Below are 13,124 nucleotides of genomic sequence, written 5' to 3'. Positions count from 1 at the left end.
TGAAAGATGTCTGTCTGAGACCCTGGAGAGCCATTGCCAGTGTGAGTAGACATCACTGACCTAGATGGACCAAAAGCCTGGTTCAGTATAAGACAGGTTCAGGAGAAGTTTTGCCTAAGGATGTAAACAATGTGTTTAAGGATTCAGTGGATGATGATGATGAGACAGCCCTCAGGAGTCCCCTGTAGCAGCTTCTCTGACAATTTGAGCCCCCTGCCATGCTCTCAGAGTTCAGCAGCACCATCATTTTGTAAATAGCAGTCCTTATTCCTTTTAATGATTGTCATTTGTGAATTGAGTATACTTTTTTTTTTAATTAACGCATGCTAACAACTTCTTTTAGGTATGCAGCAATGAAGCTACATGCATTTGTGATAACACCTGGGCAGGTATGGATTGTAGCATGCCTGATATGAGAAGAAAAGAAGACCCAGAACAACCAAATGGACCAAAGGGTTTGTGTGATTTCAGTTTTTAAAATATATTTGTATCATATCTGGTATTGGACAGGAGGGTTTGAAGCAAATCACCTGAAAACAGGATGGTTATACACTCTATGTGTTTGCGTTTCTGGGCAGTTGTAAATACTGCTCCAGAGATCCTTCCTAGAAAATCATTAGCATAACGACTCTGTTTCTTTCTTGGTTGTTTTCTTTTAACAACAAAAACCTAGATGTATTTTAGCACAACTAACATCTGTTGATAATCATAACCACGATATGGGTAGTTAATCCTCCTGATGTAGTTGCTGGTTGCCCGTGTGGATTTCGGTTATGCACAAATAAGAAATCATTCTTTTTGAGTTACTTAAACATCCCCAAAGAATTTGAAATTCTGGCTGTTTTGTGCAGCCATGCTCAGGAGCAACTCTCATTCATTTCATTGGAAGACTTCTTGAAAAAAAATGTGTCTCTTCAGTTTGTTAACTTGCAGAGAGAGAAGAAAACTCACAGATCCTCAGAACATTTGATTTTTTTTAAAAAAAATACATTGGGTAGATTTTTTTAAAAAAATGTAACTGTTTGCATGTTTAATGGGCTTAAATATGTAAAAGACACAGAGAGGTCTTGTTGGTTACTTGCCCTAGAATTGATGCTTTTGGGAAGTGTCTCTCCCCCCCCTCCCCCAATTTCGGAACAGCTTTGTAGTGCATTTGTTCTTTTCCCAAGATTTCCTGTCTTTTAAAATCTTTCCTAAACCTTTTGCTGTGAGATTTTGGGAATAGCAGCAAAGTCTGGATTGACTACATTGTGGGTGGGAAAAATTGGATTGCTGTAGTACTTACCCATGTGGCAGTCATTGTCCCTGCAGCAGCCATTTCTCCCCCCCCCCCCCCGGTTGGTTTGTTTTAAAATCAGCAATTGAAAAGATACTGTGCTCCATGGATGGAAAACATTTGCGCTGCACAAACACTTCAGGCATTCAAGCAAGTATCCCCAGGAGCCAAACTATATGTTACTTTTTTATCAAGTTGGATTGGGTTTTCCTGTACCTGTCTTGCTTTCCCTGTAGTCACACAGCATCTGCTGGGAAAGGCATGATTTTTAATTCCACGGGAGCCCAATGCTGAAATATTTCCTGCAGGGAGGGAGTTATTACTTGCATATATTTGCATTCCTAAAGGCAGTGTGGGGCACTGAAGGAGGAAGGGGACAAGAATTATATCAGAGCAAACCACACAGACAAATGGAGTAAAAAACAAGACACAGCTTTATTGATTACAGCAGTTGGAGCATTAAAGAGCCCCGTGGTGCAGAGTGGTAAAGCTGCAGTACTGCAGTCAGAGTCCTCTGCTCATGACCTGAGTTTGATCCCAGTGGAAGCTGATTCAGGTAGCTGGCTCCAGGCTGACTCAGCCTTCCATCCTTCCGAGGTCGGTCAAATGAGTCCCCAGCTTGCTGGGGGGGAAAGCGTAGATGACTGGGGAAGGCAATGACAAACCACCCCGTAAAAAAGTCTGCCGTGAAAACGTTGTGAAAGCAACGTCACCCCAAACTTGAAAAAGACTGGTGCTTGCGCAGGGGACTACCTTTACCTTTTAGTTGGAGGATTTGGTGCAGCAAAGGACATGGAACCAAGCCTTGGGTGACCTGCCTGTCATCCACCTGTGCAGTAAGGGAACCAGGAGCAGCATGCAGGTATGATTCTAACTAAGGCACAGGTTTCTGCATGGAGCCTTTGCCAACTGGGAATGGAGCTGGGCAACTGCCTCCAAGCTAGGCCTGCCACTAAATGGCTTGACCCTCAAGACCCCACCAGACATTCAGGCACAGCCTCCTCACCAATAGAGCTAGCCCAATACCTATGGTGCAGCCTCATTTGGAATCTTGTGTCCAGTTCTGGTCACTCAAAAAGGACATCGCAGAGCTGGAAAAAGTACAGAGGAGAGCAACCAAGATGATTGGAGGGGTTGAAGCACCGTCCTTATGAGGAAAGGCAGAAGAATCTGGGACTTTTAGTTTAGAAAAGAGATGACTAAGGAGGGGGACATGATAGAGATTTATAGAATTCTGCATGGGGTGGAGAGAGTTGACGCAGATAAATTTCTCCCTCTGCGAAAACAGTTCCTGCAGCCCAGCCTACTTGGAAGCTACTGAGACTGCCGTGGCCTGGCCAGACCACGCCACAGCAGAATACACGGAGTCTTTCCTCCAGCGGGAGCCACAGCCCTGTGGACACAAAGTGGCCATGAATTGGAGTTGCATATGGAGTTTTCTGAGCAGATGCAGCTCCAAAGTTATGTAGTAATTTCCTATCAGGGTCACTTTGGCTCTGGAAAGTAGCATAGAGGGGAAGGCAGGAGTCCTGCCTTCCCCCATGCCAGATTTTTTAGCAGATTTGGCCTCCCGGGGACTTCAGAAATTATGTCTTTTCTGGCAGCTGCTGTGAGACTGCATGGGAAATGAGTTGAATCCAGGGAACCCCGAGCCAGCTTGCCCCAAAATGTAACATGTAGTTTGGCCCTATAATGTAGAAGTAAAAAGTCACATTGCAATGGCTTTCCTTTCACTTAGAAACTTGAATATTTTTATTCTTTGTTAGTGTTAATGGATTTCTTTTTGTACATCTCTCACCTCCAACCCTCAGAATGTGGTAGCTTACTTTGGCTACTTTCATAATCCAAAATTTGGAAAGCACTTGTTATATAGTTACCGGTAGCGTTTTTGTGAATATTACGCAGTTATCTACAAGCTGATACGAAAGTGAATTTATCTCTGGTGGGTATTCTGCCATCAAACTAATGGAGTCATGGGGGGAAATGATAATAGAAGTTATTAAAATAATTGTACAGTAATACCTCCTATAGCACTGTAGGTACATTCTGAAAACATAGCTGTATGAAATAGCATTATAGGAGAGAATTTCAGTACAATTCTAATGGAGATATGTTCTAAGCATCTTCATTTCTTATATGCAGGTAACATATGAGGAGCTGACCAGAGGAGGTTGGTTGCTTCTGTTAGACTTCCATGCTGGAGTGACCCAAGAAGCATTTCTGTGTCACCTTCTGCATCGAGGCTTCTGTTCCTCAGCCTCACAGGTCCTTGAGAGACCTCTGATGTGGGTGGCAGATGGCTGACCTGGCTGCAGCTGCACCACATCACTGCCTGGCTCCCTCCCACCTACATTCAGAGGTCTTTAAAAGACTTACACACCTGGGATCAGGAGCAGCAGGGTTAATGGATAAATCATTGCATCAAGACTTCTTGAGAGAGCGGTGGCAGCCTTTTCAGTTGTCTCTGCAGCCCTTGCTGAGGCCTTGTTTCTCAACTGTGTAGGTCTTTCATAGATCTCTGAAGTGTAGGGAAGGTGGCTTTGCAGCCTACACAGGCTCCACACAACTTTTTGGCTGCTTCACACCCATGTCAGAGGTCTGTGCAGCTGAGGAACAAGGCAGTAGGAGCTGTGGGCCCAGTGGAGAACGCCTCCCAGAAGGCCTCACCTTCATTTGGAAGGTGTCCTGAGACACTTCAATATGGGAGTTTAGCCAGAGGCAGCCCCACCCAACCAGGAAGAAGGGCTCTGAAAGAAAACACAAGCGCTATAGCAAGCAGCATTGTACAAGGTTTCCCTGTGTTAAATTTGTTACATATTTAGTTAGAGTTTCAAGAGGAGGAAACTTAGGGTTGGTCCCAAGCACTCAATGGAGCTCTAAAGACTCTTACAGATTGTGATAAGGGAATCCCAGTCTTCCCAGTGGTAAGTGGGACCTTTCACCTTCCTCACTGGACAGTCTGTGGCATTCATGAAGGACTCTAGGCTTTGTCTGGAAGAGGGACTTTACCAGTATTTCATCACTCTGGACAAGTTAAGTCAAGGCTAGTCTCTCCTAATTCTCATAGGCCTATTTTTAAAACTTTCTCACAAGGAATGTAAAACAGTGTTTTGGAACCATCCGGTGGGCTGGGATAAAATTTAAGGGATGTGCAGAAGGTTATAATGTGAACTTTGGAAACTCTTTGATTTTCGGCAGCCCTTGGGGGCTGAAGAGGAATATAACATAGACAGAGCATATGTGGTGGGTGTACTGTGGGGAAATAGAACTATTGTGACAGAAGCATGCAGTGTCAAACTGAGAGGAGATTAAGGCAAGGATCCAAAGAAGAGGCATATGTATAGTGTGTGGAAGAGAATCATTATGTAGTCCATGTTCTGCATTATAGCCTCACTGTCACAGTTCCCAGTGCTGAACAGTTTGCTGTGCAGTTAACAGGCAGCTTTTTACATTGAGACCTCCTGAAATGAAACTGTATTGCTGCAGCTTATTTAAACTCTGCAACCAACCCTGATAAGTCTACCAGATGGTAATAACGCATCCTGGTTTCTGTGTAAAACCCAGTTTGCTTGCTATTTATTTGTTCTCTGCCTTGGTAGGGAATGCATCCTCCAAAGCCTGCCATCTCTGTGGGCAGGCAACTACAGCACTTGTGAAACTGGCTTGTGAATTCAGATGAAAAAGAAAAAACTCACAGCACAAACAGCAGCCACAGTTTGACATCCTGTTTTAGAGCAACCCAAAAGACACTCCTTGGACCATCTGAAATTAAATGTCACAACTAGCTGTGGTATTCTTAAACCATGGCTCCAAGCCCCTGATTTGTGGTGACTGGATCCTGGACTGGCCCATTGTCTGGGGATCAAAATATTCTGAGTCTGAAAGGAAATATTTCTCCACACCATGGAGACATGCAGAATTGAACATTCAAGCATTTTCCTCCCCCCATGAATTCTTATATCTCATTAAGTAATAAATGCTGTCTATATTATAAGCAAATAAAATATATTGATCCAAAGAAACAAGTAACAGTTTGAAACAATGAGTATACTATGAGGACTTGACACTTGAGTGACTCCACTTTCGTAAAACATCTTCTAAGACAGATCAAGATGGGTAGCCATGTTAGTCCGTCTAGCAGTAGAAAAGAGCAAGAGTCCAATGGCACCTTAAAAACTAAGAACAATTTGTGGTGAAGTATGAGCTTTCATGAATCACTGTTCACTTCTTCCTCTAAGACAAGCATACTATGAATATTGTACTAAGATATGAAATGAAGGCAGGAAAATGAATATATAACCAGATGTATTTAAAATAGGTAATAAAGAACATTAATTAAAATTTGGCTTTATGCATTGGGCTGGATCCCAAGAACCTACTCATTAAACTAGGCTTTGCTTTTTGTGTTTTTGTTTTAGCATGTTAATGTGGAAATAGCTGGTGATTAACTTCTGTTCCTGTTGCATTCTTGTTTTTCTTTGTAGGCCCTCTCTTACTTTTGCCTCCTACTATATTTCATCATCTAAAATATCAGTGTTCAAGTTTCAGATACATATAGGTATAAATTTTTGTAAGCTGAAATATTTTAATTACTTGGTAGGTAATATATAATGCTGCAGTTAGTTTTAAAGTTAGTTTTAAAAAATCAGACTGATTCTTGGAGTCACTGGATAGCAGATGTAACTGTGAAATTGGAATCACCAAGTAGTATCTTGACACAATCTGTTTTTAGTTAAAAATGCTATTTGGTGATCCTGTCTAAATTATACCTTAAAATAAATGACTTTTTAAAAGTAGCCTTATTAGTATAGGTACTTAGCAGCGCCATTCCCAATGGAGTGCAACTTTCCAAGGCCATAGAAGAACTCTGTGAAAAGGTGGGGTAAAATGTTCTAATATAAATAAATAGACGTCAATGGACTTAGAGGGGCAGCAGCCAAGCATAATTTTATAAACTTTTATCTTGCCCCCCAGTATTTTTTTTAATTGAAAAGTTTCTGTTATGACTCCCCCTTGTTCATTTTTCTCCAAATTGTGAAATCTCATAGTCCTTGGCCTTTCCTATTAGGAAGGGTGCTCCAGTCCCGTAATCACCTTGGTCGCCCACTTCTTTACTTTTTCCTAGTTCTTGGTATCTTGTTTTTGAAATGTGACAACAGTAACCATGCACAGGGTTCCAAATGAGGCAACACCATAGATCTGTGGGAGTGGATAATACATGTGTTAACCTTCATGGCCATAAGCTCTTCCATCTCAGCTCCTGTTGTAATCAGCAGTGCAGGCTTTAACTGCTATACTTGAGCCAGCTGAAGCTTGGTGTTGAAAGTGTCCATAAGTGGAGAACTATGATACAGTGTTGTGGAGTTGCCAGAGGGCAACAGTGGGAATGAACAACATATGGAGCAGTAAGCAGGCAGGTTTTAGAAGGGTGGCAATATTTGTTTGCTGCAGCAAAAAGGCAGTGATGACTCTTACAGCACCTTAAATATTAGTAGTTTTATTTAACTTGTGCTTTCATGAGCTGTATGAGGGCCCTGGAGCATCAGCAACAATAGTGTCACCATCTGAAGTCAGTTATTGCTTGCCCCGGCCAAGTTGTTGATTACCAAGTGGCATGGCTAGAATTACATGCAGGCCCCCCTCATACTGTATATAGGGCACATACTTGTGGGATCCTGTAGGAACAGCCCTGTTGCCTAGCTGAAGCCCCCACTTCCTTCTAGAAAGTGGCAGGGATGCAATTTCTGCACTCATGCAGAAGACATTCTGCGGCTTTAACATCTGCAATGGATCATCCTTGTAGTCTGTTCTGTTTTGTTACTTTTAAAAAGGCATTTGCATGTTTTATTATTACATCATGCTTTTTTGAACAGGTAAGTATTTGGATGTACTTTCAGTGATATTTCTGAAAGTTACAATACTTGTGCATGTCTTAAATCGAGATGGGTAGCCATGTTTGTCTGTAGCAGTAGAAAAAAGCCAAGCATCTTAAAGACTAACAACATTTGTGGCAGGGTAGGAGTTTTTGGGAGTAACTGATCACTTCTTCAGATCATAGAAGAGCTGCTGTCATGGAGCAGCCTGAACTCCAGCTGTAATAGAGGAATGACAAGGACACTTTAAGAGAAGAGGATTGCTCAGGTGAAAAGGAGCTTCAGGAAAGCTGTACTGGGCCGGCAGAAAGGAGCTACAAAGTGAAGAGCTACAGCCTGGTCAGAGCTCCTTGCCAACAGCTGACAGTGACTCACCAATACATTCCAGCCCTGCCTCAACAGACCAAAGGAGTCAAAGCTTAGATCAGAGCTTCAAAAAAGAAAGCAGAGCATATGCCTCCTGGCCCCGTCACCAGTTGCTTGAGGATGATAAGTGATTGCAGAACTGCTTCTGAGCAGAGGGCTGGAGATGAGGCCTCCTGATAAAAGCTGGGCAGAGACCTTGACCCAGCAACCACAACTCTTGGCTTTGCTCTGTACCTATGACCTTTGGACTGGCTCTTGACTGTGCTCTTGGACACTCCGTTTGCTTTCTGTTTGATTTCAGACTGTTGTGCTATACTTCTAGCTGCGGCCCCTCTGAACTGAAGCCTGCTCCATGAGAAGACCAACTTGTGGACTGCTCTCTGACCACATCCCTAGACCTTTGCACTAGAGAACCTGGTTGCAGCTGAAGAAGTGAGATGGAAGAGCTGTATCTGAAGAAGTGAGCAGTGACTCATGAAAGCTCATACCCTGCCATAAATGCTGTGCATGTCTTGTTTGCTTGGCTTACAGTTCAGTAGTATATGTCTAACAGCACAAGAGTGTTGTATTACTTCCGAGGGTTCCAAATTATGAGTGTGTTTAAAGTGTAAATAAATGTTACAAAGGTGGGAGAAATCCAGTTTTAAATGGAATTTTGCACCAATCCATCCTTCTGTGGCATAATGTCTTGGCATGTGGCTTGATAGAACCTCTTCCCCAGCTGATCCTCAGCAAGGCCCATAGCAGCCACTGTTTTCAAAAGGGGGCCTATGCTCAACTTTTGTATTCACACGCAGCCATCCCTTTCTCTCCTAGGACTACGGTCCATATAATTTGTATGCAGAGCACTGACAGTGGCTGGATGTGTATGTGGGAGGCAAACACGGGTCTCCTATTAAAAGAGGTCAGCCAGGGAACAGAATGGAGTAAATGGCACATCCCTCTTACATGCAGCTGTGCGCTGGCAGGGATGGGCCTGGCTTTGGTTTACAGAATCTCTCTCTCTCCCTCCCTCTCTCTCTCCCTCTCCCTCCCTCCCTCCTAAGCTTTTAAACTTGTGTTTACAACACATTTTCAGATAAATACAGTCTCTGTTAAATCCATATTTCTAAAGCTGAACTTGAGTGATCTGTACAATGAATATATAAGTATTGAATCGTTTTGAGGTGCCATTTAATTTTTCTTTTCAGAAATCTTCTATGTACGTGATAACATCTTTTTTTTAAAAAAAAAATCTTCCCTTTTCCCTCCACACAGTGAGCATGGCCACTAACAGGCTTATAGGTGCAGTGGCAGGGACCATTCTGGCTCTGGGGGTGATTTTTGGAGGCACAGGGTGGGGAATAGAGTAAGCATTTTTCTTAGTTTAAGAGTTTCATGTTTGGTGCCTAGTGTGTGAGGTAACTGTACGCATCTGAGCCCTTTGTGTACTATCCCATTAGCTTTGTGTTATGTCGTGACTGTATTTGTCATGTGATTTGAATGTGTCTGTGTCATGTGATTTGCTCATGCAGTGTTTAACCCTCTCCTGTCTGGGACAATGTGGGGCATAAAACAATGTGTGTGAATTTTATATCATTGCAGATAATGCAATTCAGTGTTTATTTGTTTTAGTTCTCTAAATTGTAAAAAGAATTTTAAAAATTATTCTTGCAAAATGTCCTCCAACAGACAGCTTGGACTACTTCATATAATTTGGTTTGATGGGGCATTAAGTGTAACAGAGGGTAAAATATCCAAGCTGAACAATAAGAAAAGTAGCTCTCCTTAAGAACTACAGAATTTGTATAATTTTTATTTTAACAATTTTTTAACTTCAATTTTTCTAGGATTGACAGTTACCTTAGAGAATAGTTTTCTGTGCTGATTGAAAGAGTTATGCTGTGGTCCACCCAGGGAAATCTGTGCATGAAAACAGCTTCCTGCATGCACAGCCAGAATGTATCAATAAGCATCTGGATGTGTATCCTCATTGGCATCACACTTATGTGGGTCCTCTTGACCTGACAGCAGGGGTGGAATTCTAGCAGGAGCTCCTTTGCATATTAGGCCACACACCCCTGATTTAGCCAATCCTGTAGCTTACAGTAGGCCCTGTACTAAGAGCCTTGTAAGCTCTTGGAGGATTGGCTACATCAGGGGTGTGGCTTAATATGCAAGGAGCTCCTGCTAGAATTCTACCCCTGCCTGACAGGATGCATCTTCTGATAAACATGAGGAATTCCCAACTAGAGCTGGACTCAGGGCCTAAAATATTTATGTTTGCATTTATATAGCTTTGAGAATAACAGCTGGGAGTATAGCTAACATACCAGTGCAATCCTAAACCAGAGGTATATTACATGCTTCTAAACTTGACTTCAGTGGATTTACAAGGGTGTAATTCTGATTAGGATTGCCTTGTTAGTGAGCTAACAGCTGGAATTTTAGCAGAGTTAGACTTACGCCCCTTCTAAATGCACTAATGTCAAACTTCAAAAGAGTGTAACTGTGTTCAGGAATGCACTGTACTTGCCATCCATGCCATCCCTTCACAGGCCTAGAGTAATCATGGGATAAAGGCATTATTTATAAGGATATATTGCAGTCCTTGTTTTGATTGTTATTGAAGACGTTTAATGGGGGGGTTACTTTTCTTTCCCTTTCTCTTCATTCCTTTCTTCTTTAACAATGGGCTTATTTGGATAGGAATTTGTTTATAGAATTAATGAATGATTTGACAGTCAGTTATCCCAGTAATTTAAAAATGTGCCCGGATGTGGCATGGCAGATTGGATTGTGTAGAGTAAAAATGGACAATGACACTGGACTGGTCTGTTTGAAATGTTACATGTTGCCTTAGTGACAGGACAGGTCCGTTTTATTGTCTCTTATATTTACTAGGAATAACTATGCCCTGTGGTTTTTCAGAATGCATTGTCTTTACATAATATGTAGTCTGTATCCCATTAAAACTATTAGCCCATGTTAAGCCAGAATTTGGGATCTGTGCTGCTGCAGAAAGTGTATAGCTTACTCAAATTAGCACAGTTGTTTAAAGGGAATTTGTAGCACAATTCCTTTATGAGGACCAACTAAAATATAAAAAGTAAGCAAGTTTTTAAAACTTTATCAGCACATCAGGCAGAAAGTTAAGGAAAATAAAAAGAGGTGGATGGAGAGAGAGAAGAACGTTGAGCATAATCGAGTCCAAATCTTCACGTTATAATAATTTAAAATATAAGAGAGGAAACATTGCACAGACTGAATGGGGTTAGGCTGTGCACTTTGTGCAAATGGATCTCATGGTTACAAATGGGCAATGACTGCTCTCTCTCTCTCTCTGAAAATATGGGAAAGCAGCAATTATTTGGCTCTGCCTCTAATGCTACCAGAAATGCATAATCCTTTGTAAGGCAGAGCATTTTCATAGCGACCTAATTTACATCAGGTAAAGGATCAGTAGATGCCTAATCAGATACTGTAATGTGGCTTAGGAGATAGCATGTTGATTTCCTCATAGAGGAGAAGGCCTGTCAGTTGGCAGAAAGTCATCTTCCTCTAGTTTCAGGATCTCTCTCTGGATGGCTGAATTTTATATTCCTCAAATAAAATCAAGTTAATTAATCCTGTCTACCCTGAATTTTTAAACTCTTAAGAAACTGCAGCATTTGGGAATTATTTCCTTCCTTCACAAGAAAGTGGGGCCCATCATTTGCTGCACTGAGCATGCATAGCCAGGTACATACTTTATATGCTCAAAGATACATTGTGTCTCCTCTGTTAACTGCATATAAATCATTCTTGCTTTTACTGAGGTTAGTATGGAGTAGAAGCTGCATCAGATAAAGGAGTCATAAAGATGTTCCTCCTAAACAGTGTAATGACTTGATGCTTTCATTCCATTGGCTGTCCTCTTTTGAGGCTGCAGTGAGAAGTGGGGGAGACAAAAAGCCTTTGTGGGTGGAAATCCTTCTGTAGTTGGAAACTGAGGAGGAAAGAAATGCCCTATAAGGGGGGTGGGCATTGACCATTGCTTTAAACAGTGAAACAGCTTCCTTTTAGTGCCAAAGGTTGGCACTAAAAACCTTTTAACCTATCCATACTACTCATAAGTGATTAATTTTCTGCTGCAGCACAATCAAAAAATCTCTGCAACAGGAAGAAATTGTTAAAATAAACATTTGCAGATAATTGTTCCCATTGATAATTGCAAAGAAAGCTAGGGGCTGAGTGATTTGATACAGGGTCTGATATTGTACCAAAAATGGTCTAGTTACATATTTTATAAGAGTCATGGATTGTGGTACATCATGAAATTGGTGCTCTCATATTGTTAATGTCTTTAAAACAGAATACTGGTCTGGTCCCTTCTTTTTGTTGGTTTTTTTTGGGGGGGGGGGTTCTCTCTGAAAGTATTTCAAACACATGTAGATCTGCAGATGTGTTTTCTAAAATGATCAGTTCTTTGTCAAAACAGAAGCATGCACATAAAGCTTGTTTAAGAAATATATAAATGCTGCTATATAAGTTTATACTAGTTTAAATTAGAATTGGAAGTTTTTGTGTATATTCTGGCAAAGAACTGGTTTTAACTGTGTAAAACCATTTCTTCAAAATGGGGTATGTACCAGCCAAAGTAAACCACATTGATGTCCCATTGTTTTAAACAGAAGGGAAATTCCTCTCTCATTGAAATCAGTGAGTGTGCTTGTTTTTTGACTGGCGCATATCCATGATACTAGTTGTTAATGCAAGATGATAATAATTTCAGTTAATCATAGTCTCTGTTTCAACAAATTTCTATGTGCCTGCTAAGGAGCTTTCAGTCAGTGCAATAAATGGGACAGCAAAGTTCAACATTAATATAAAATAGAGTTTAATTTAACTTTTTAAAAAGTTCTCAGGCTGCTTTGATATTACGAATAACTATTATTTGAACTTTAAATGAATTTCCCTCTTTTGTTTAGACAACCTAGAGAATATTTCTTGGTGTTTTAAAAACAGGTGATACAGAGGGAAACAAAACAAAAATATCATAAACAAAACATAGAAGAATTAAACAATGAGCAAGAATTTTGTTTACTTTTTCTTCCTGTATATTTTTTAAAGAATAAGCATGGCCCTTTTAGAGATATTGGTGTTAAGATAATTTTATAGCGCTTACTTTTAATTGCTTGACTACATTTCCCATGCTGTGAATTAATTAAGTGGTTGGTTCTTATGTCTTTCTTCCCATAATCCTTTGTCACAGGTCCTAGTGCCACCAATCTTATAATAGGTTCCATCGCTGGTGCCATCCTGGTAGCAGCTATTGTCCTTGGGGGGACAGGATGGGGCTTTAAGTAAGCAATGCCGCATGTCTTCTCTTCAGTGGCTATGGCATCTCTCTCTTCTGCTTACATCACTGAATTTTGAGTTCCTGCTACAAGATCTCTGGTAATGTTTTACTGAAATGATTTCATATTTAGTAAGGGGCCAAAACGTACTGCTTCAAAAATCTTCAAAATGTCACCAGGATGCAAAGCCACATAATAGTAAAATAATAGTAAAATAATGGAAATTGAGTTTTATCCTTCCACTCTTGCAAAGAAATATTTTTTAACAAGGGAAAATAGATAGTGTTTCTG

At 41.0% G+C, this 13,124-nt stretch overlaps 1 protein-coding gene across 1 annotated transcript in view; it reads left to right on the top strand.

The window, feature by feature from the left end:
- ADAM23 (ADAM metallopeptidase domain 23) overlaps positions 1–12,843 on the top strand; it is a 138,575-nt gene extending 125,732 nt beyond the window's left edge. Inside the window, exons 24-25 of the mRNA XM_060256873.1 lie at positions 344–455; positions 12,749–12,843. Of these exons, the coding sequence (XP_060112856.1) occupies positions 344–455; positions 12,749–12,843 (207 nt within the window). The remainder of the gene's footprint in view (positions 1–343; positions 456–12,748) is intronic.
- Positions 12,844–13,124: the final 281 nt, after the last annotated feature.

This window comes from Heteronotia binoei, chromosome 16 (genome assembly GCF_032191835.1).
Source record: "Heteronotia binoei isolate CCM8104 ecotype False Entrance Well chromosome 16, APGP_CSIRO_Hbin_v1, whole genome shotgun sequence".
Classification (NCBI taxonomy): domain Eukaryota; kingdom Metazoa; phylum Chordata; class Lepidosauria; order Squamata; family Gekkonidae; genus Heteronotia; species Heteronotia binoei.
This window is presented reverse-complemented; position numbering and strand designations above follow the sequence as displayed.